The sequence below is a fragment of the Bombina bombina genome, chromosome 9 (genome assembly GCF_027579735.1).
Source record: "Bombina bombina isolate aBomBom1 chromosome 9, aBomBom1.pri, whole genome shotgun sequence".
In the NCBI taxonomy this organism is placed as follows: domain Eukaryota; kingdom Metazoa; phylum Chordata; class Amphibia; order Anura; family Bombinatoridae; genus Bombina; species Bombina bombina.
Window position 1 is genome coordinate 195,757,214 of NC_069507.1, and position 23,174 is coordinate 195,780,387.

Sequence of the window (23,174 nt, forward strand, 5' to 3'; positions counted from 1 at the left end):
CATCGAACAATCAAGCGTTTCATTCAAAATAGTCAACAGGGTCGCAAGAAGCGTGTGGAAAAACCAAGGCGCAAAATAACTGCCCATGAACTGAGAAAAGTCAAGCGTGCAGCTGCCAAGATGCCACTTGCCACCAGTTTGGCCATATTTCAGAGCTGCAACATCACTGGAGTGCCCAAAAGCACAAGGTGTGCAATACTCAGAGACATGGCCAAGGTAAGAAAGGCTGAAAGACGACCACCACTGAACAAGACACACAAGCTGAAACGTCAAGACTGGGCCAAGAAATATCTCAAGACTGATTTTTCTAAGGTTTTATGGACTGATGAAATGAGAGTGAGTCTTGATGGGCCAGATGGATGGGCCCGTGGCTGGATTGGTAAAGGGCAGAGAGCTCCAGTCCGACTCAGACGCTAGCAAGGTGGAGGTGGAGTACTGGTTTGGGCTGGTATCATCAAAGATGAGCTTGTGGGGCCTTTTCGGGTTGAGGATGGAGTCAAGCTCAACTGCCAGTCCTACTGCCAGTTTCTGGAAGACACCTTTTTCAAGCAGTGGTACAGGAAGAAGTCTGCATCCTTCAAGAAAAACATGATTTTCATGCAGGACAATGCTCCATCACACGCGTCCAAGTACTCCACAGCGTGGCTGGCAAGAAAGGGTATAAAAGAAGAAAATCTAATGACATGGCCTCCTTGTTCACCTGATCTGAACCCCATTGAGAACCTGTGGTCCATCATCAAATGTGAGATTTACAAGGAGGGAAAACAGTACACCTCTCTGAACAGTGTCTGGGAGGCTGTGGTTGCTGCTGCACGCAATGTTGATGGTGAACAGATCAAAACACTGACAGAATCCATGGATGGCAGGCTTTTGAGTGTCCTTGCAAATAAAGGTGGCTATATTGGTCACTGATTTGTTTTTGTTTTGTTTTTGAATGTCAGAAATGTATATTTGTGAATGTTGAGATGTTATATTGGTTTCACTGGTAAAAATAAATAATTGAAATGGGTATATATTTGTTTTTTGTTAAGTTGCCTAATAATTATGCACAGTAATAGTCACCTGCACACACAGATATCCCCCTAAAATAGCTATAACTAAAAACAAACTAAAAACTACTTCCAAAACTATTCAGCTTTGATATTAATGAGTTTTTTGGGTTCATTGAGAACATGGTTGTTGTTCAATAATAAAATTAATCCTCAAAAATACAACTTGCCTAATAATTCTGCACTCCCTGTAGTAACCCCTATCCTGCCCCCCCTATACCGCCGCCCTCTATAATAAATTTATTAACCCCTATCCTGCCCCCCTACACCGTCGCCACCTATAATACATTTATTAACCCCTATCCTGCCCCCCCTACACCGCCGCCACTGTAATAAATTTATTAACCCCTAAACCTAAGTCTAACACTAACCCTAACACTCCCCTAACTTAAATATTAATGAAATACATCTAAATAATATTTCAATTATGAACTAAATTAATCCTATTGAAAACTAAATACTTACCTTTAAAATAAACCCTAATATAGCTACAATATGAATAATAATTATATTGTAGCTATCTTAGGATTTATTTTTATTTTACAGGTAACTTTCAATTTATTTTAATTAGGTACAATAGCTATTAAATAGTTATTAACTATTTAATAGCTTACCTAGCTAAAATAAAGAGAAATTTACCTGTAAAATAAAAACTAACCTAAGTTACAATTACACATAACACTACACTATCCTATTTAAAACTAAATACTTACCTGTAAAATAAACCCTAAGATAGCTACAATGTAATTAATAATTACATTGTAGCTATCTTAGGATTTATATTTATTTTACAGGTAACTTTGTATTTATTTTAGCTAGTTAGAATAGTTATTAAATAGTTATTAACTATTTAATAACTACCTAGATAAAAGAAATACAAAATTACCTGTAAAATAAATCCTAACCTAAGTTACAATTAAACCTAACACTACACTATCATTATATTAATTAAATAAATTACCTACAAATAACTACAATTAAATACAATTACATAAACTAACTAAAATAAAAAAAATAAAAAAAGCTAAGTTACAAAAAATAAAAAAAATAAGTTACAAACATTTAAAATAACCTAACACTAATCCCCTGAAGATCATCCTACCTTGAGTCGTCTTCACTCAGCCGAGCCACCGATGGAACTGAAGAGGACATCCGGAGCGGCAGAAATGATCATCCAAGGGGCGCTGAAGAAATCTTCCATCCGATGAAGTGATCCTCCAAGCGGCGCTGAAGAAATCTTCCATCCGGGCGATGTCATCTTCCAAGAGGTGCTGAAGAAGTCTTCTATCCGGGCAAGGTCATCTTTCAAGCCGGGTCTTGAATCTTCATGATCGGAACAGCCAATAGAATGCGAGCTCAATCTGATTGGCTGATTGGATCAGCCAATCGGATTGAACTTGAATCTGATTGGCTGATTCAATCAGCCAATCAGATTTTTCCTACCTTAATTCCGATTGGCTGATAGAATCCTATCAGCCAATCGGAATTGAAGGGACGCCATCTTGGATGACGTCTCTTAAAGGAGCCTTCATTTGTCGGTAGTCCGTCGGGAAAGAAGGATGTTCCGCCTCAGCGGGATGAAGATTCAAGACCCGGCTTGGAAGATAACATCGCCCGGATAGAAGACTTCTTCAGTGCCTCTTGGAAGATGACATCGCCCAGATGGAAGATTTCTTCAGCGCCGCTTGGAGGATCACTTCATCGGATGGAAGATTTCTTCAGCGCCCCTTGGATGATCATTTCTGCCGCTCCGGATGTCCTCTTCAGTTCCATCGGTGGCTCGGCTGAGTGAAGACGACTCAAGGTAGGATGATCTTCAGGGGATTAGTGTTAGGTTATTTTAAGGGGGGTTTGGGTTAGATTAGGGGTATGTGGGTGGTGGGTTTTAATGTTGGGGGGGTTGTATTTTTCTTTTACAGGCAAAAGAGCTGAATTCTTTGGGGCATGCCCCCACAAAAGGCCCTTTTAAGGGCTGGTAAGGTAAAAGAGCTTTGAACTTTTTTAATGTAGAATAGGGTAGGGCATTTTTTTATTTTGGGGGGTTTGTTATTTTATTAGGGGGCTTAGATTAGGTGTAAGTAGCTTAAAATTGTTGTAATATTTTTTTAAATGTTTGTAACTTATTTTTTTTATTTTTTGTAACTTAGCTTTTTTTATTTTTTGTACTTTAGTTAGTTTATGTAATTGTATTTAATTGTAGTTATTTGTAGGTAATTTATTTAATTAATGTAATGATAGTGTAGTGTTAGGTTTAATTGTAACTTAGGTTAGGATTTATTTTACAGGTAATTTTGTATTTCTTTTATCTAGGTAGTTATTAAATAGTTAATAACTATTTAATAACTATTCTAACTAGCTAAAATAAATACAAAGTTACCTGTAAAATAAATATAAATCCTAAGATAGCTACAATGTAATTATTAATTACATTGTAGCTATCTTAGGGTTTATTTTACAGGTAAGTATTTAGTTTTAAATAGGAATAATTTATTAAAGTATAGTGTAGTGTTAGGTGTAATTGTAACTTAGGTTAGTTTTTATTTTACAGGTAAATTTCTCTTTATTTTAGCTAGGTAAGCTATTAAATAGTTAATAACTATTTAATAGCTATTGTACCTAGTTAAAATAAATTGAAAGGTACCTGTAAAATAAAAAGAAATCCTAAAATAGCTACAATATAATTATTATTTATATTGTAGCTATATTAGGGTTTATTTTAAAGGTAAGTATTTAGTTTTAAATAGGATTAACTTAGTTAATAAGATAAATATTATTTAGATTTATTTAATTAATATTTAAGTTAGGGGGGTGTTAGGTTTAGTGTTAGACTTAGGTTTAGGGATTAATAATTTTATTACAGTGGCGGCGGTGTAGTGGGGGGCAGGATAGGGGTTAATAAATTTATTATAGGTGGCTATGGTGTAGGGGGGCAGGATAGGGGTTAATAAATTTATTATAGAGGGCGGCGGTATAGGGGGGGCAGGATAGGGGTTACTAGGTATAATGTAGGTGGCGACGGTGTAGGGGGGCAGGATAGGGGTTAATAAATTTATTATAGGTGGCGACGGTGTAGGGGGGGCAGGATAGGGGTTAATAAATTTATTATAGGTGGCGACGGTATAGGGGGGCAGGATAGGGGTTACTAGGTATAATGTAGGTGGCAGCGGTGTTCGGGAGCGGCGGTTTAGGGGTTAATACATTTATAAGACTTGCGGCGGGGTCTAGGAGCGGCGGTTTAGGGGTTAGTAACTTTATTTAGTTGCGAGGGGCTCCGGGGGCACCGGGTATAAGGGGTAGAACAGTGTAGTTTAGTGTGAGTGCTTAGTGACAGGCTAGCAAGAAAGCTGTCAAACAGCCGAAGAGCAGTGAGATCGGATGTGTGATAACTCTCACAGTCCGCTGCTCATCGCCCCGTACTTGGTGCGCGGCTTTTTGACAGCTTTACTTGATAACTTAGGCAAATTTGTTCAGGTCCGCGGCGGCGATGTGAGGTGAGCTTAGGCGGGCGTATTGGGCCGGTGAAGGCAGGAAAGTTGACGGCTTGATAACTACCCCCAGTGGGGCTCATCGTCTAAACCTAAAAGATCATAAGTTGTTTTTCACGCCGACCCTCGCAGGGGCTGCCCTGGTTGAATTATCATAAAAAGGGGCAGTCCCTGTGAGTGGCGAGATGTCTCCTATTGAAAGTAATGGAGTTTGCTGGAAAGGGACACTTATTTATACTATAAATTTACCTGTATTAAGAAAATGTCTGTCCCTTTAATTCTTAGAATTTGCCCCTTTTTTATACTACATGGTATTATTATTATCGGTTATTTGTAGAGTGCCAACAGATTCCGCAGCGCTGTACTATCAATATTATCTTAGTTATCAATTACAATTAAATGTTATTATCTCTATACAAACTATAACAGAAGTGCTCTCAGAAACAGCTCAGTAGCGTTCTATGGCAATTTACCACCTGAAAGCAGTCTCTTTTAGCCCAATTGTGCTTTTCACAGAGGAAAACTTTCCTGAAGTATATCAGTTTGATCCCTTCTAACAAGGTCAGTCCAGTCCAGAAATACCACGCAATCCTCTGATCAAGGAACATGGCAACACCAGACGATCATTTTGGCCTTCTTTGGGCCTCGTCGATGAGGTACAGCCGTATTCTTCCAGGTACATTGGGCAAGGAGTCAACATCTGGTATGGCCCACCACCCTTTGGGAGACTTCCCTAGGGTCATGTTACAAATACATACAGAAATAAAATGCACTCTCTCAGGAAAAGATCAACAGCTTAATAGCTTGTTCTATGGTGATTTACCACCTGGCAGCAGACTCTTTTAGCCCAATTGTGCTTTTTTACTGAGAACTTTTCTGAAGTATATCAGTCTGATCCCACCTAACAAGGTCAGTCCAGCCCGAAATACCAGGCAATCTGTCTCTAAACAAGGAACATGGCTACCCCAGACGATGGTTTCAGCCTTCTTTGGTCCTCGTCAGTGAGGCACAGCCTTATTTCTCTAAGTACATTGGGCAAGGAGTCCACATCTGGTTTGCCTCACCACACTTTGGGAGACTTCCCTATGGTCATATTACAAATAAATGCAGAAAGAGAAGCACTCTCTCAGGAGCAACCAACAGCTCAATAAGCTTCTTCTATGGTGATTTACCACCTGGGAGCAGTCACTTTTAGCCCAATTTTACATTTTTTGCAGAGGAGAACTTTCCTGAAGATTATCAGTATGATCCTACTTTACAAGGTCAGTCCAACCCCAAAATACCAGACAATCCTTCTCTATACCCTTGTGAATTATAGATGTTACACTCTGGGTACTTTATTCTTTAGTGCATTGGCAGATACATTTTAAACTTGTTTCAAGAAAATTAAAACAAGGCTTATCATGAATCCATGAATAATAGTGAACTTTATATACAGATAAAAATAACAGGCATACATTGTTGATACAGCCTTAAAGAACCTTTTAAAAACAGTAGAATTATCAACATCACAAACCAAATAGATAATGCAATAAATCGTGCTTTGAATTTAAAAAGTAAATTATAGTAGATTTCAAAATTCCCTCATCTCCTTGCTGCACATTGTATCTGTCAGCCAATTACAGACTCATATACATATAGCGCTGCTTTATCTGAATCAAGAAAACTTTATTTAGAGCTGATTTGTAACAGTGCAACTCTTGTAAGTATTTTGAGTGTTTTGGGAAAAGCTGGCACCTTTTAGTTTGCGAGAAAAAACTATATGATCTGTAGTGCGAATTATGCTGACATTAGAAATATATACGCCCATGGAACGCCCATGTTCAGCCTATTTTACTAAAAAAGCAACATATTTTGTACTTAAAGTTATAAGTACAAATGTCCTTGTGTTTTTTTGCACATCCAGTGTACTTAAATTACGATTTACACCATGCATATTTAATACAATTTATTCCTGTATAATTTACATACAAATTTAACGTTTTTGCTAAAATAGGATTTTTGTGAAGAATTTTGTTACAATTTTTGATTCACCTTAACAATACAATTATTTTCTGTGTAAGTTGTGCGAGTGGTTTGATTATTCGTTTTATAAGATTTTAAAAATACGAATTTTATTGTGTACTTTTGTATGCAACTCCTTCCCATATGAAAATGCAGTATACACCATTTAGCGAGACACCCTGTTTTCAGGTTAAAAGAGGCTTTAGATCATTCTACCAGGGACATAAAAGTACTGGTGAGCATTCTTTGAAGGACCACTCAATGCAGTAGAATTGCATAATTAACAAGTGCAAAATAAAAAGACAATGGCCCATATTTATCAAGCTCTGTACGGAGCTTGAAGGGCCGTGTTTCTGGTGAGTCTTCAGACTGGCCAGAAACAGCAGTTATGAGCAGCAGTCACAAAGACCGCTGCTCCATAACCTGTCCGCCTGCTCTGAGCAGGCGGACAGACATTGCCGGAAATCAACCCGGATTGCTCTCCGTATTCAGCGAGGTCTGGCGGACCTGATCCGCAGTGTTGGATCAGGTCCACCAGACCTTGATAAATAGAGGCCAATGATTTAACACCTACTTTCAAATAAGCAGTAGATTTTTTTTTCTGACAGTTTTTTTTCTCCCATTTTCAGGCCCCCTGTATCATGTGATCAGCCAATCACAGACTAGTATAGTATACCCTGTGAGCTTGTGCACATGCTCAGTAGGATCATGTTCCCCAGAAAATGTGAACATTAATAGAATGTGCAAAATTCGATAATGGAAGTAAATTAGAAAGTGTCTTAAAACGGCATGCTCTTTCTTAATCATAAAAGTTTATTTTGACTCAAGTGTCCCTTTAATAATCTCACCAGCCCAGAGACCTTTAGATCATCTTGCCCTTAGAGAGAATTGCCTGAATTTTCTTATCTTCAGATTATATTAGACTGTCCTCTAGAGGGAAAAACCTTCCAACTAAGTGAAGACAAGTCCTTCGGCAGCTCGTAGAGAACGGAACAGTTAAATGAATGCACTTCTACATCCTCTCTATTAGAAATGCCTTTCTGTAACATCCTACAAATATTTTTTTTCTTCCTGACCATTTCGTTGAGTAATGGAAAAAATAAACCACTAATGTAGCTAGAACCTTGTGAAATCCATTGCTTCTCCGACTCCCAATTACAGAAAATTCATCCCTGCTAATGAAACAAGCAGAGAGGAATGAGATGAAAGACACAGTGCAGAACGAGTTTTAAGGCTGCCAAGACCATCAAAGCTTATTATTTTTTTTTAATTCTAAAAATAACAAAACCTTTTAGTTTAGCCAGACTTTTTAACTCATTGGTGACTCCAACAATGACAGTATACCAGCTCCTCATCTGATTACTAGTCCGTGTTCTGAACGTTAAGATAAAATGTGAGCCTCTTGGCTTATCACTGATTCATTGATGCAATTACACGGAAAAAAAAACATAAAAATACAATAGAAACAACAATTTAACAAACCCAGGATTTTAGCTTCTCAGGCAAAAAAAAAAAGCTTAAATATAGCTTTGATGGAGTAACAGGTCTAGATTTGAACCAAATGGGAAAATGCTCTAAAAAGGCTGAAAGCTGACCCATCAACTACTAATATGAATGGAGACAGGTTGGGTACTTATTTAAACTGTTAGGCTGCAGGATTTATCTGACTGGCTGCCAGGCAGTACAGCAATAAGGCCAAACAATTCTCCATCCCCTAAACTTAAAGCAACAGTCAACACAAAAATTGTTATTGTTTAAAAGATAGATAATGCCTTTATTACCCATTCCCCAGCTTTGCACAACCAACACGGTTATATTAATATACTTTATAACCTTTAAACCTCTAAATTTCTGTCTGTTTCTAAGTCCCTAAAGACAGCCCCATGATCACATGGTTTTGTATTTGCTTTTCACATCGGGGGAAGCTAATTCATGTGAGCCATATAGATAACATTGTGCTGACGCTCGTGGATTCTAACAACACAACACTAATTGGCTTAAATGCAAGTCAATAGATAATACATTTTAAGTCATGTGATCAGGGGGCTGTCAGAAGATGCTTAGAAACAAAGTAATCACAGAGATAAAAAGTGTATTAATATAACAGTGTTTTCTGTGCAAAACTGGGGAATGGGTAATAAAGGGATTATCTATCTTTTTAAACAATAAAAACATTTGAGTTGACTGTCCCTTTAAATACCCAAGAGTGGAGGTTCACAGATAAAACACCATGTTCAGATTAAACAGTATCCACAGAGAGCCATTGACAGCACCAACAATGTAAATGGCTGCAATGACAGGAGTCTGGTGAGGGTATAGGACAGGAGCCCTGGCTGAAAATAGATTGTTAGGTGAAAAGAGAGCTGTATGAAAGTGCCCATAACACAAAGTAACAATGTTGTATTGTAAAACTAGAGAGTAATGTGAGTGTGCTTTGATCATTGGGCATTTATACAGTCAAAATCCACCATAGGAAGATAAACACCTAAACTATGTGAATGATTTGGGAATTGTATATTGTTGGTAAATTAGTACTGAAACATTACACCCGTCATGAACTACAACATTTTGAAGCAGTGCATTTTAATATACAGGTTAAAAGGACATTATAATCCATTATCTTTCTCTTTTGCATCTTAATAGAGAGAATTTTAATGCGTATTACTGCTGCTTTCTTAATTAAGTATGGGTAGAATCATATAATAAATCCACCAATCAATTAATACAGGGACCAAATGCCACAATGTGATGTGCAAATTACATGATTTAATTCATCAGAAGATGTCATTTTTTTGAATGACTCCCATTGGTTAAACACATAAAGTCCCATTTGGGAGCAAAGAGAACTACAGGTTCCAGTAAAAAGCCGTAACAAGCCAATTGGCAGCAGCAATCACATGACCCCACCTATCAATGGCTGTTTTCAGATTGGGAGTTGCAGTGTTGTGACTCCTGAACATGACTTTACCTATGTGTTTCACCCTTTTGCTGGGGTTAAACACATGGGCCTCTATGTATCAAGCCGTCGACTTTCTTGCATTCAATGGCACCAATACGCTCGCCTAAGATTGCCTAACATCGCCGCCTCGGACCTGAATACGTTCTCCAAAATTATCAAAAAAGCTGTCAAAAAGCCACGCACCAAGTACGGTGCAATGAGCAGCGGACTGTTGTTAACTAACAGTCATCAATCTTGCTGCTCTTCGGCTTTTTCACAGCTTTCTTGCCACCCTGTCACTAAACACCCACACTATACTAAACTGTTTTATCCCCTAAACCACCGCTCCCGGACCCCCCCCGCAACTAAATAAAGTTATTAACCCCTAAACCGCCGCTCACGGACCCCGCCGCCACCTACATTATACTTATTAACCCCTAATCTGCCGCCCCCTATACCGGTGCCACCTACATAAAGTTATAAACCCCTATCCTGCCGCTCCTGGACCCCGCCGCAACTAAATAAATTGTTTAACCCCTAAACCGCCGCTCCCGGAACCCACGGCCACCTACATTATATTTATTAACCCCTAATCTGCCCCCCTACACCGCAGCCACTATATTAAACATATTAACCCCTAAACCTAAGTCTAACCCTAAACCTAACACCCACTAACTTAAATATAATTTAAATAAATCTAAATAAATATTCCTATCATTAACTCAATTATTCCTATTTAAAACTAAATACCTATAAAATAAACCCTAAACTAGCTATAATATAACTAATAGTTACATTGTAGCTAGCTTAGGGTTTATTTTTATTTCACAGGCAACTTTGTATTTATTTTAACTAGGTACAATAGTTATTAAATAGTTATGAACTATTTAACAACTACCTAGTTAAAATAAAGACAAAAGTACCTGTAAAATAAAACCTAACCTAAGTTACAATTACACCTAACACTACATTATAATTAAATTAATTACCTAAATTAACTTCAATTAATTACAATTAAATAAAATTAACTAAAGTACAAAACCCCCCACTAAATTACAGAAAAAAATAAAATAATTACAATAATTTTAAACTAATTACACCTAATCTAATCCCCCTAATAAAATAAAAAAGCCCCCCAAAATAATAAAAAGCCCTACCCTACACTAAATTACAAATAGCCCTTAAAAACATAATTTATGCTTACCTGATAAATTTATTTCTCTTGTAGTGTATCCAGTCCACGGATCATCCATTACTTATGGAATATATTCTCCTTCCCAACAGGAAGTTGCAAGAGTCCACCCACAGCAAAGCTGCTATATAGCTCCTCCCCTAACTGCCATATTCAGTCATTCGACCGAAAACATGCAGAGAAAGGAAAAACCATAGGGTGCAGTGGTGACTGTAGTTCAAATGAAAAAATTACCTGCCTTAAAGTGACAGGGCGGGCCGTGGACTGGATACACTACAAGAGAAATAAATTTATCAGGTAAGCATAAATTATGTTTTCTCTTGTTAAGTGTATCCAGTCCACGGATCATCCATTACTTATGGAATACCAATACCAAAGCTAAAGTACACGGATGATGGGAGGGACAAGGCAGGTACTTAAACGGAAGTTACCACTGCCTGTAAAAAAAACCCTTTCTCCCAAAAATAGCCTCAGAAGAAGCAAGGTATCAAATTTGTTAAATTTGAAAAAGTATGAAGCGCAGACCAAGACTCCGTCTTGTAAATCTGTTCAACAGAAGCCACATTTAAAAAAGGCCCAAGTGAAAACCACAGCTCTAGTAGAATGAGCTGCAATCCCTTCAGGAGGCTGCTGTCCAGCAGTCTCATAAGCTAAATGAATTATGCTTTTTAACAAAAAGACAGAGAGGCTGCTGAAGTCTTTTGACCTCTCCTCTGTCCAGAATAGACAACAAACAAGGTGAACGTTTGATGAAAACTGTAGTAACTTGTAAGTAAAACTTTAAAGCACAAACCACGTCCAATATTGTGTAATAGACGTTCCTTCTTTGAGGAAGGATTAGGATACAAGCATGGAACAACTATCTCTTGAGTGATGTTCTTGTTAGATACCACCTTAGGAAAAAACCCAGGTTGGTACGCAGGACTACCTTATCCGTACGAAGGACCAGATAAGGAGAATCACATTGTAACACAGATAACTTGGAGACTCTACGAGTCGAGGAAATAGCTACCCAAAAGGAACTTTCCAAGATAAAGATTGATATCTATGGAACAAAAAAGGTTCAAACGGAACTTCTTGAAGAGCCTTAAGAACCAGGTTTAAGCTCCATGGTGGAGCAACAGTTTTAAACACAGGCTTGGATCTAACCAAAGCCTGACCAAATGCCTGAACGTCTAGAATACCTGCCAGACGCTGGTGCAAAGAAAAAAAAATAGACAGAGTAAAAATCTGTCCCTTTTAAGGAATTAGCTGACAACCCTTTTCTCAAAAACATCTTGGAGAAAAGATAATATCCTGAGAATCCAGGCTTTACTCCATGAGTAACCCTTGGATTCATAACAATCAGATATTTACACCATATCTATGTTCAATTTTCCTAGAGACAGGCTTTCATGTCTGTATTTAAGGTATCAATGACTGACTCAGAGAAGCCATGCTTTGATAACATCAAGCGTTCAGTCTCCAGGCAGTCCATCTCAGATTGATTCTATTTAGATGGTTGAAAGGACCCTGAGGTAGAGGGACCTGTCTCAGAAGCAGAGACCGTGATGGAAAGGATGACATGTCCACCAGATCTGCATACCAGGTCCTGCGTGGCTACGCAGGCGCTGTCAAAAACACCAAAGCCCTCTCGTGCTTGGTCTTGACCTCCAGAGGAAATCCCACTCCCCCGGAAGAAAAGTCTGACGACTTAGAAAATCCACCTCCCAGTTCTCAACACCTGGGATATGGATAGCTGATAGACAAGAGTGAGTCTCTGTCCAGTGAATTATTGTAAGACTTCTAACATCACTAGGGAACTTCTGTTCCCCCTTGATGGCTGATGTAAGCCACAGTCGTGTATATTGTCCGACTGAGTATGATGTACCTCAGAGTTGCTAACTGAGGCCAAGTCTGAAGAGCATGGAATATCACTCCCAGAATAGTTATTAGAAGGAGGGTCTCCTCCTAAGTCCACTATCCCTGAGCCTTCAGGGAGTTCCAGACTGCATCCCAACCTAAAAGGCTGGCATCCATTGTAACAATTGTCCCATCTGACCTGCGGAAGGTCATACCCTTGGACAGATGGACCCGACATAGTCACCAGAGAAGAGAATCTCTGGTCTCTTGGTCCAGGATCAACAGGGGGACAAATCTGTGTAATCCCCGTTCCTCTGACTGAGCATGCATAGTTGCAGCGGTCTGAAATGTAGACGTGCAAACGGTACTATGTCCCTTGCCGCTACCTATTAAGCCGATTTCATTCATGTACTGAGCCACCGAAGGGCGCGGATGGGATGAAAAACACGGCAGAAATTTAGAAACTTTGACAACCTGGACTCCGTCAGGTAAATTTTCATTTCTACAGAATCTATCAGAGTCCCTAGGAGGGAAACCCTTGAGATTGGGGATAGAGAACTCTTTCCTTGTTCACTTTCCACCCATGTGATCTCAGAAATGCCAGTACTACGTCCGTATGAGACTTGGCAATTTGGATGTTTGACGCCTGTATCAGGATGTCATCTAACTAAGGGGCCACTTATATGCCCCGCGGCCTAAGGACCGCCAAAGCGACCCCAGAACCTCCATAAAGATTCTTGGGGCTGTAGATATCCCAAAGGAAAGAGCTACAAACTGGTAATGCCTGTCTAGAAAGGCAAACCTGAAAAACGAAGGTGATCTTTATGCATCACAATGTGAGGATAAGCATCCTTCAAATCCATTGTAGTCCTCTATTGACTCTCCTGGATCATAGTTAAGATGGTACGAATAGTTTCCATCTTAAATGACGGAATTCTGAGGAATTTGTTTAAGATCTTTAGATCCAAAATAGGTCTGAAGGTTCCCTCACCTTGGGAACCACAAACAGATTTGAGTAAAAACTCTGTCCCTGTTCCTCTCTTGGAACTGGATGGATCTCATACACAATGTAAGAATGCCTCCTTCTTTATCTGGTTTGCAGATAATTGTGAAGGCGAAATCTCCCCTTTTTTTGGGGGGGAATCTTTGAAATCCAGAAGATATCTCTGGGATATAAATTCCAATGCCTAGGGATCCTGGGCATCTCTTGCCCACGCCCGGGCAAAGAATGAAAGTCTGCCCCCTATAGGATCCGTTACCGGATAGGGGTCCGTTCCTTCATGCTGCCTTAGAGGCAGCAGCAGGCTCCTTGGCCTGCTTATCTTTGTTCCAGGTCCAATTGTCTCCAGACCGCTTTGGACTGAGCAAAAATTCCCTCTTGTTTTGCCTTAGAGGAAGTGGATGCCACACCTGCCCTGAAGTTTTAAAAGGCACGAAAATTAGACCTTTTTTGGCCCTTGATTCCTATCCTGAGGAAGGGCATGACCTTTTCCTCCAGTGATATAAGCAATAATCTCCTTCAAACCAGGCCCGAATAGGGTCTGCCCCTTGAAGGGAAGTTAAGTAGCTTATTTATAAAAGTCACGACAGCTGACCATGATATAAGCCATAGCGCTCTGCGTGCCAGTATAGTAAAAAACAGAGTTCTTAGCCGTTAGTCTAGTCAAATGAACAAAGGCATCAGAAAACAAAGGAATTGGCTAGCATAAGCTTGTCAAATATATTCATCCAATGGAGTCGCTAACTGTAAAGCCTCATCAAGAGACTCAACTCAGAACGCCGCAGCAGCAGTGACAGAAGCAATGTATGCAAGGGGCTGCAGGATAAAACCCTGTTGAATAAACATTTTTTATCCATTGGATCTAAAAAGCACAACTGTCCTCGCCAGAGGTAGTGGTACGCTTAGCTAGAGTAGAAACTCTTCTCTCCACCTTAGGAACTGTCTGCCAGAAGTCCCGTGGTGGTAACTATTAGAAAACATTCTTCTAAAAAATAGGAGGGGAAGAGAACGACACACCTGGTCTATCCCATTCCTTATTAAAAAATTTTTTAGTAAACCTCTTTAGGTATTGGAAAAACATCAGTACACACCGGCACTGCATATTATTTATCCAGTCTACACAATTTCTCTGGCCCTGCGATTGTACACATTCATTCAGAGCAGCCAAAGCCTCCCTGAGCAACAAGTGGAGGTTCTCAAGCATAAATTTTAAATGTAGAAATATAAGAATCAGGTTAAATCATCTTCCCTGAGTCAAAAAAAATCACCCACAGACTAAGCATATTGTGAGGTAGTATCATACATGGTTCTTAAAGCGTCTGTATGCTCTGTATCTACCCCCAGAGCTATCTGCTTTCCTTTAATTTCAGGTAGTCTGACTAATACTGCTGCCAGAGTATTATTCACCACCTTTGCCATGTCTTGTAAAATAAATGCTATGGACGCCCTTGATGTACTTGGCGCCATTTGAGCGTGAGTCCCTGAAGCGGGAGTCGAAGGGTCTGACACGTGGGGAGAGTTAATCGGCATAACTTTCCCCTCGACAGAATCCCCTGGTAAAATAAATGCTATGGGTGCCCTTGATGTACTTGGCGCCATTTGAGCGTGAGTCCCTAAAGCGGGAGTCAAAAGGTCTGACACGTGGGGAGAGTTAGTCGGCATAACTACCCCCATGACAGAATCCTCTGGTGATAATGTTTTTAAAGACAAAAAATTATCTTTATTGTTTAACATGAAATCAGTACATCTGGTACACATTCTAAGATGGGGTTCCACCATGGCCTTAAAACATAATGAACACAGAGCTTCCTCTATGTCAGACATGTTAGAACAGACTAATAATGAGACTAATAAGCTTGGAAAACACTTTAAATCAAGTTAACAAGCAAATATATAAAACGTTATTGTGCCTTTAAGAGAAACAAATTTTGTCAAAATTTGAAAAACAGTGAAAAAAGGCAGTAAAACAAACAAAATTTTTACAGTACATGTAATAAGGTAACAGAGCATTGCACCCACTTGCAAATGGATGATTAACCCCTTAATGTGGATTACCTTCCCTAAAAACGATTTTGGAAGTCTTTTTAGCCCTTTAGAAATGTCCTGTAGTATTCATGGGACTGCTGAGGGAATCTGGATAATTCATTTTGTAATTTCAACTGCGCAAAAAAGCGCTAAATTAGGCCCCTCCCACTCATATTACAACAGTGGGAAGCTTCAGTTAACTGTTTCTATGCAAAATTTAAGCCAGCCATGTGAAAAAAAACTTAGGCCCCAATAAGTTTTATAACCAAACATATGTTAAAAAACGATTAAACATGCCAGCAAACGTTTTAAAACACGTTTTTACAAGAGTATGTATCTCTATTAATAAGCCTGATACCAGTCGCTTTTACTGCATTTAAGGCTATACCAACATTACAGTGTTATCACCAATGTATGTTAAAAAACGATTAAACATGCCAGCAAACGTTTTAAAACACATTTTTATAAGAGTATGTATCTCTATTAATAAGCCTGATACCAGTCACTATCGCTGCATTTAAGGCTTTACTTACATTACTTCGGTATCAGCAGTATTTTCTTAGTCAATTCCATTCCTAGAAAAATATTTTACTGCACATACCTTATCTGCAGGAAAACCTGCACACCATTCCCCCTCTGAAGTTACCTCACTCCTCAGAATGTGTGAGAACAGCAAATGGATCTCAGTTACGTCTGCTAAGATCATAGAAAAACGCAGGCAGATTCTTCTTCCAAATACTGCCTGAGATAAACAGCACACTCCGGTGCCATTTAAAAATAACAAACTTTTGATTGAAGAATAAACTAAGTATAAATCACCACAGACTCTCACAACCTCCTATCTATGTTGAGGCTTGCAAGAGAATGACTGAATATGGCAGTTAGGGGAGGAGCTATATAGCAGCTTTGCTGTGGGTGGACTCTTGCAACTTCCTGTTGGGAAGGAGAATATATTCCATAAGTAATGGATGATCCGTGGACTGGATACACTTAACAAGAGAAAGATTAATTTAAATTATATTTAAGTTAGGGGGTGTTAGGGTTAAGGTTAGACTTAGGTTTAGGGGTTAATAAATTTAATATAGTGGCGGCGACGTTGGGGGCGGCAGATTAGGGGTTAATAAATATAATGTAGGTGGAGGCGGGGTCCGGGAGCGGCAGTTTAGGGGTTAAACACTTTATTTAGTTGCGGCGGAGTCCAGGAGCGGCGGGATAGGGGTTAATAACTTTTATTTAGGTGGCAGCGGTGTAGGGGGGCAGATTAGGGGTTAATAAGTATAATGTAGGTGGCGGCGGTGTAGGGGGGCAGATTAGGGGTTAATAAGTATAATGTAGGTGGCGGTGGTGTAGGGGGGCAGATTAGGGGTGTTTAGACTCGGGGTACATGTTAGGGTGTTAGGTGTAGACATTCCCATAGGAATCAATGGGATATCGGGTAGCAACGAACATGAGCTTTTACTGCTTTCTGACTCCCATTGATTCTTATGGCATCCGCCGCCTCCAGGGCGGTGGATTGAAAACCAGGCACGCTGGGCCAGAATAGTGCCGAGCGTACCTGGTAGAAATTTAATAATTTCCAAAAGTAGTCGAACGGTGCGAACTTGCGTTCAGAACATCTGTAGTGACTTAAGCATCGATCTGTGTTGGACTGAGTCCGGCGGATCGTATGTTACGTCACTAAATTCTACTTTTGCCAGTCTGTAGGGTTTGATATCTAAGGCGAATCAAGCTCGCCACAAATACGTTGCGGAATTCTAGCGTATTTGCGGTTGACAGCTTGATAAATAGAGGCCATGGAGTTGAAGTGCAGGTAATGCAGAAGTTACATGTACTAACACATTAGAGCATCCATTAATAGTGGGGTTGCTGGATACATAAACCTTTAAATATAACCAAACGTCAATGAGAAAAAGAAAGTTAACAATGTATTAAATTAAAATGATAAAATCAAATATAAAGATATTAGTGCTATGGTAACATCAGATAACATGTTTGTATTGGAATTCCTACTATGAATATTCAGTGGACTTGCATTGCTTCTCTTATACACACACAGTATATTCTGTGTATTATTATTATTATTATTATTATTATTAACAGAAAATAATTAAGGACATAAATCTCACCCAAACCAAAATGTGCAACAGGTTCCATTTCACAAAGATACCCAGATCCACCATCAATAATCCTCAAGTGTGCTCCGCTCTTTTTTGTGTAAAGAACAACCTTGGCACCACGAGCAAATGAACCAAACTTGGTACGTGGTATTACTCGAAGCCAGTTGTTTTTTAAGCCCTGGAGAAACAGAATGAAAAACAGGCGTAAGAAATAACAGTTGCATCTGCTTTGAAAAACACAGAATGTTTGAAAGCCATAAACAAAATGTTCATTCTCGCAAATTATATTTCTGGTTAATATCTTGTAGGGTTTTGTTGTTTTGTTAGGTTTTTTTACAACAATCATTAGGATTTACGTAAAGTAAATTTTACATCTTCATTATTTTAATTGACATAGAAATGAAGAATGATATTTAATGCACAAGCAGCATTATCTTTATAAGTGTCCTTGGGTTTTTTATATGTATTTTTGATCTTCGCATATTATTCATTTAAAAGTGAATTGCTTTTCTAGCCAAGGCCATGCCCAGCTCCGGTACATGTTTTTAATTAGAAGCTGGGATAATGCGACCAATTAGTGGCTGTATAACTCATGCAACAAAGGTTTATCAGAGCTCTGTCCCAGCTGCTAATATTCACAGCAGACTGGATATCAGGAAACTGATATTAGTGTGCACATAAACATCCTTTCACTTCTGCTTCTCTCCCTATGGCAACAAGCATCCAGAAATGCAGTCCATAGACTTCAATGGCTCAGATAGCACATCCTCTGATTGGCTGCACCATTTCATTTTTTTTATAAAGAAAGGATATATGGTGGAGCCAGGCTTATTAATCAAGTTGCTTTACATTAATATTATAGAAAAATACAAAATTCACATTTAAAAACAAAATGGCACAGAAAAATACATTAAAGGAACATGAAACCCACATTATTTTTTTTTTCATGATTTAGAAAGAGCATGCAATTTTAAACAATTTTCCAATTTACTTTTATTATCTAATTTGCTTCATTCTCTTGATATCCTTTGTTGAAAATAATATCTAAATAGGCTGAGTAACTCCTGATTGGTGGCTGCACATAGATACCTCATGTGATTGGTTCCCTCATGTGCATTGCTATTTCTTTAACAAATGATACCTAAAGAATAAAGCAAATTAGATAATAGAAGTAAATTGGAATGTTTTTTAAAAATTGTATTCTCTATCTGAATCTTAAAAGATAATTACATTCAATATTTTGGATATGTGCATTTGTTCACTTTGGGTGCTAACTAATGCAGGAGAAACAGCATGTGTCTCTTTTCAAAGCACTGAGGTCTGGATTTGCACAAATCTCTGAGTGCTGCACTTTCAAAAGAACAAAACCGTCTCCGAAAAGAGCTGAATGCGGCTTCTCCCGCATTCGTTAGCATCCGAAGTGCACGAATACACATATTTAATAAAGACAAATCTTTTTACAGTGATACGAAAACAAACATAAACCAAATGTAATCACATTTATTAATATCTCTCTCTATGGGCCTGATAATCAAAAAACTCACCGGCATGGAGAGAAATCTCGCCAAATCTTCTGTGGCTTTTTTTTTTTAACATTATTTTGGAATATAAATTTCTCTCCTTTACATCCAGTGACCGCATTGAGAGATAAACAACTCTTAAGAAAAAAAACATAATTTATGCTTACCTGATAAATTCCTTTCTCCTGTAGTGTGATCAGTCCACGGGTCATCGTTACTTCTGGGATATTAACTCCTCCCCAACAGGAAGTGCAAGAGGATCACCCAGCAGAGCTGCTATATAGCTCCTCCCCTCTACGTCACACCCAGTCATTCGACCAAGAACCAACGAGAAAGGAGAAGCTAAAGGGTGCAGTGGTGACTGGAGTATAATTTAAAAATTTAGACCTGCCATAAAAAACAGGGCGGGCCGTGGACTGATCACACTACAGGAGAAAGGAATTTATCAGGTAAGCATAAATTATGTTTTCTCCTGTTATGTGTGATCAGTCCACGGGTCATCATTACTTCTGGGATACCAATACCAAAGCAAAAGTACACGGATGACGGGAGGGATAGGCAGGATCTTTATACAGAAGGAACCACTGCCTGAAGAACTTTTCTCCCAAAAATAGCCTCCGAAGAAGCAAAAGTGTCAAATTTGTAAAATTTGGAAAAAGTATGAAGCGAAGACCAAGTTGCAGCCTTGCAAATCTGTTCAACAGAGGCCTCATTCTTAAAGGCCCAAGTGGAAGCCACAGCTCTAGTGGAATGAGCTGTAATTCTTTCAGGAGGCTGCTGTCCAGCAGTCTCATAGGCTAAACGTATTATGCTACGAAGCCAAAAAGAGAGAGAGGTAGCCGAAGCTTTTTGACCTCTCCTCTGACCAGAGTAAACGACAAACAGGGAAGATGTTTGTCGAAAATCTTTAGTTGCCTGTAAATAAAATTTTAGGGCACGAACTACATCTAGATTGTGCAGAAGTCGTTCCTTCTTTGAGGAAGGATTAGGACACAAGGATGGAACAACAATCTCCTGATTGATATTCCTGTTAGTGACTACCTTAGGTAAGAACCCAGGTTTAGTACGCAGAACTACCTTATCCGAGTGAAAAATCAGATAAGGAGAATCACAATGTAAGGCTGATAACTCAGAGACTCTTCGAGCCGAGGAAATAGCCATTAAAAATAGAACTTTCCAAGATAACAATTTTATATCAACGGAATGAAGGGGTTCAAACGGAACGCCCTGTAAAACGTTAAGAACAAGGTTTAAACTCCATGGCGGAGCAACAGTTTTAAACACAGGCTTAATCCTGGCCAAAGCCTGACAAAAAGCCTGAACGTCTGGAACTTCTGACAGACGTTTGTGTAACAAAATGGACAGAGCTGAGATCTGTCCCTTTAAAGAACTAGCGGATAAACCCTTTTCTAAACCCTCTTGTAGAAAAGACAATATCCTAGGAATCCTAACCTTACTCCAAGAGTAACCTTTGGATTCGCACCAATACAGGTATTTACGCCATATTTTATGATAAATCTTTCTGGTAACAGGTTTCCTAGCCTGTATCAGGGTATCAATTACTGACTCAGAGAATCCACGCTTTGATAAAATCAAGCGTTCAATCTCCAGGCAGTCAGCTTCAGAGAAATTAGATTTTGATGTTTGAAAGGACCCTGAATCAGAAGGTCCTGTCTCAGAGGCAGAGACCAAGGTGGACAGTATGACATGTCCACTAGATCTGCATACCAGGTCCTGCGAGGCCACGCAGGCGCTATTAGAATTACTGATGCTCTCTCCTGTTTGATTCTGGCGATCAATCGAGGAAGCATCGGAAAGGGTGGAAACACATAAGCTCTCCCGAAGGTCCAAGGTGCTGTCAAAGCATCTACTAGGGCCGTTCCCGGATCCCTGGATCTGGACCCGTAACGAGGAAGCTTGGCGTTCTGTCGAGACGCCATGAGATCTATCTCTGGTTTGCCCCAACGTCGAAGTATTTGGGCAAAGACCTCCGGATGAAGTTCCCACTCCCCCGGATGAAAAGTCTGACGACTTAGGAAATCCGCCTCCCAGTTCTCCACTCCCGGAATGTGGATTGCTGAGAGATGGCAAGAGTGAGACTCTGCCCAACGAATTATCTTTGATACTTCCATCATCGCTAGGGAGCTTCTTGTTCCTCCTTGATGGTTGATGTAAGCTACAGTCGTGATGTTGTCCGACTGAAATCTGATGAACCCCCAAGTTGTTAACTGGGGCCAAGCCAGAAGGGCATTGAGAACTGCTCTCAATTCCAGAATGTTTATTGGCAGGAGACTCTCCTCCTGAGTCCATGATCCCTGAGCCTTCAGGGAATTCCAGACAGCACCCCAACCTAACAGGCTGGCGTCTGTTGTTACAATTGTCCAATTTGGCCTGCTGAATGGCATCCCCTTGGACAGATGTGGCCGAGAAAGCCACCACAGAAGAAAATTTCTGGTCTCTTGATCCAGATTCAGAGTGGGGGACAAGTCTGAGTAATCCCCATTCCACTGACTTAGCATGCACAATTGCAGCGGTCTGAGGTGTATGCGTGCAAAGGGGACTATGTCCATTGCCGCTACCATTAAGCCGATCACCTCCATACATTGAGCCACTGACGGGTGTTGAATGGAATGAAGGACACGGCAGGCGTTTTGAAGTTTTGTCAACCTGTCTTCTGTCAGGTAAATCTTCATTTCTACAGAATCTATAAGAGTCCCTAAGAAGGGAACTGTTGTGAGTGGAACGAGAGAACTCTTCTTTTCGTTTACCTTCCACCCATGCGATCTTAGAAATGCCAGTACAAACTCTGTATGAGACTTGGCAGTTTGAAAGCTTGAAGCTTGAATCAGAATGTCGTCTAGGTATGGAGCTACCGAGATTCCTCGCGGTCTTAATACCGCCAGAAGAGCCCCCAGAACCTTTGTGAAGATTCTTGGAGCCGTAGCCAACCCGAATGGAAGAGCTACAAACTGGTAATGCCTGTCTAGGAAGGCAAACCTTAGATACCGGAAATGATCTCTGTGAATCGGTATGTGAAGGTAAGCATCCTTTAAATCCACTGTGGTCATGTACTGACCCTTTTGGATCATGGGTAGGATTGTCCGAATAGTTTCCATTTTGAACGATGGAACTCTTAGGAATTTGTTTAGGATCTTTAAATCCAAGATTGGTCTGAAGGTTCCTTCTTTCTTGGGAACCACAAACAGATTTGAGTAAAACCCCTGTCCGTGTTCCGACCGCGGAACCGGATGGATCACTCCCATTAATAAAAGATCTTGTACACAGCGTAGAAACGCCTCTTTCTTTATTTGGTTTGTTGACAACCTTGACAGATGGAATCTCCCTTTTGGGGGAGAGGATTTGAAGTCCAGAAGATATCCCTGAGATATGATCTCTAACGCCCAGGGATCCTGGACATCTCTTGCCCAAGCCTGGGCGAAGAGAGAAAGTCTGCCCCCCACTAGATCCGGTCCCGGATCGGGGGCCCTCAATTCATGCTGTCTTAGGGGCAGCAGCAGGTTTTCTGGCCTGCTTGCCCTTGTTCCAGGACTGGTTAGGTCTCCAGCCTTGTCTGTAGCGAGCAACAGCTCCTTCCTGTTTTGGTGCAGAGGAAGTTGATGCTGCTCCTGTCTTGAAATTATGAAAGGAACGAAAATTAGACTGTCTAGCCTTCGGCTTGGCTCTGTCTTGAGGCAGGGCGTGGCCTTTACCTCCTGTAATGTCCGCGATAATTTCCTTCAAACCGGGCCCGAATAAGGTCTGCCCTTTGAAAGGTATGTTGAGTAACTTAGATTTAGAAGTAACATCAGCTGACCAGGATTTTAGCCACAGTGCTCTGCGTGCCTGAATGGCGAATCCGGAATTCTTAGCCGTAAGTTTAGTTAAATGTACAACGGCATCTGAAACAAATGAATTAGCTAGCTTAAGTGTTTTAAGCTTGTTTGAAATTTCCTCTATAGTTATTGAGTCAAGAGTCTCTTCCAGGGACTCGGACCAAAAGGC

The 23,174-nt window shown here is 39.9% G+C and overlaps 1 protein-coding gene across 4 annotated transcripts in view; it reads right to left on the reverse strand.

Moving 5' to 3' along the window:
• Positions 1-23,174, reverse strand: part of CRTAC1 (cartilage acidic protein 1) — a 1,047,407-nt gene that overhangs the window by 76,580 nt on the left and 947,653 nt on the right. For all 4 annotated transcript variants that reach the window (XM_053692551.1, XM_053692550.1, XM_053692553.1 and 1 more), the window contains exon 11: positions 17,662-17,830. In XM_053692551.1, coding sequence (XP_053548526.1) covers positions 17,662-17,830 — 169 coding nt within the window. The remainder of the gene's footprint in view (positions 1-17,661; positions 17,831-23,174) is intronic.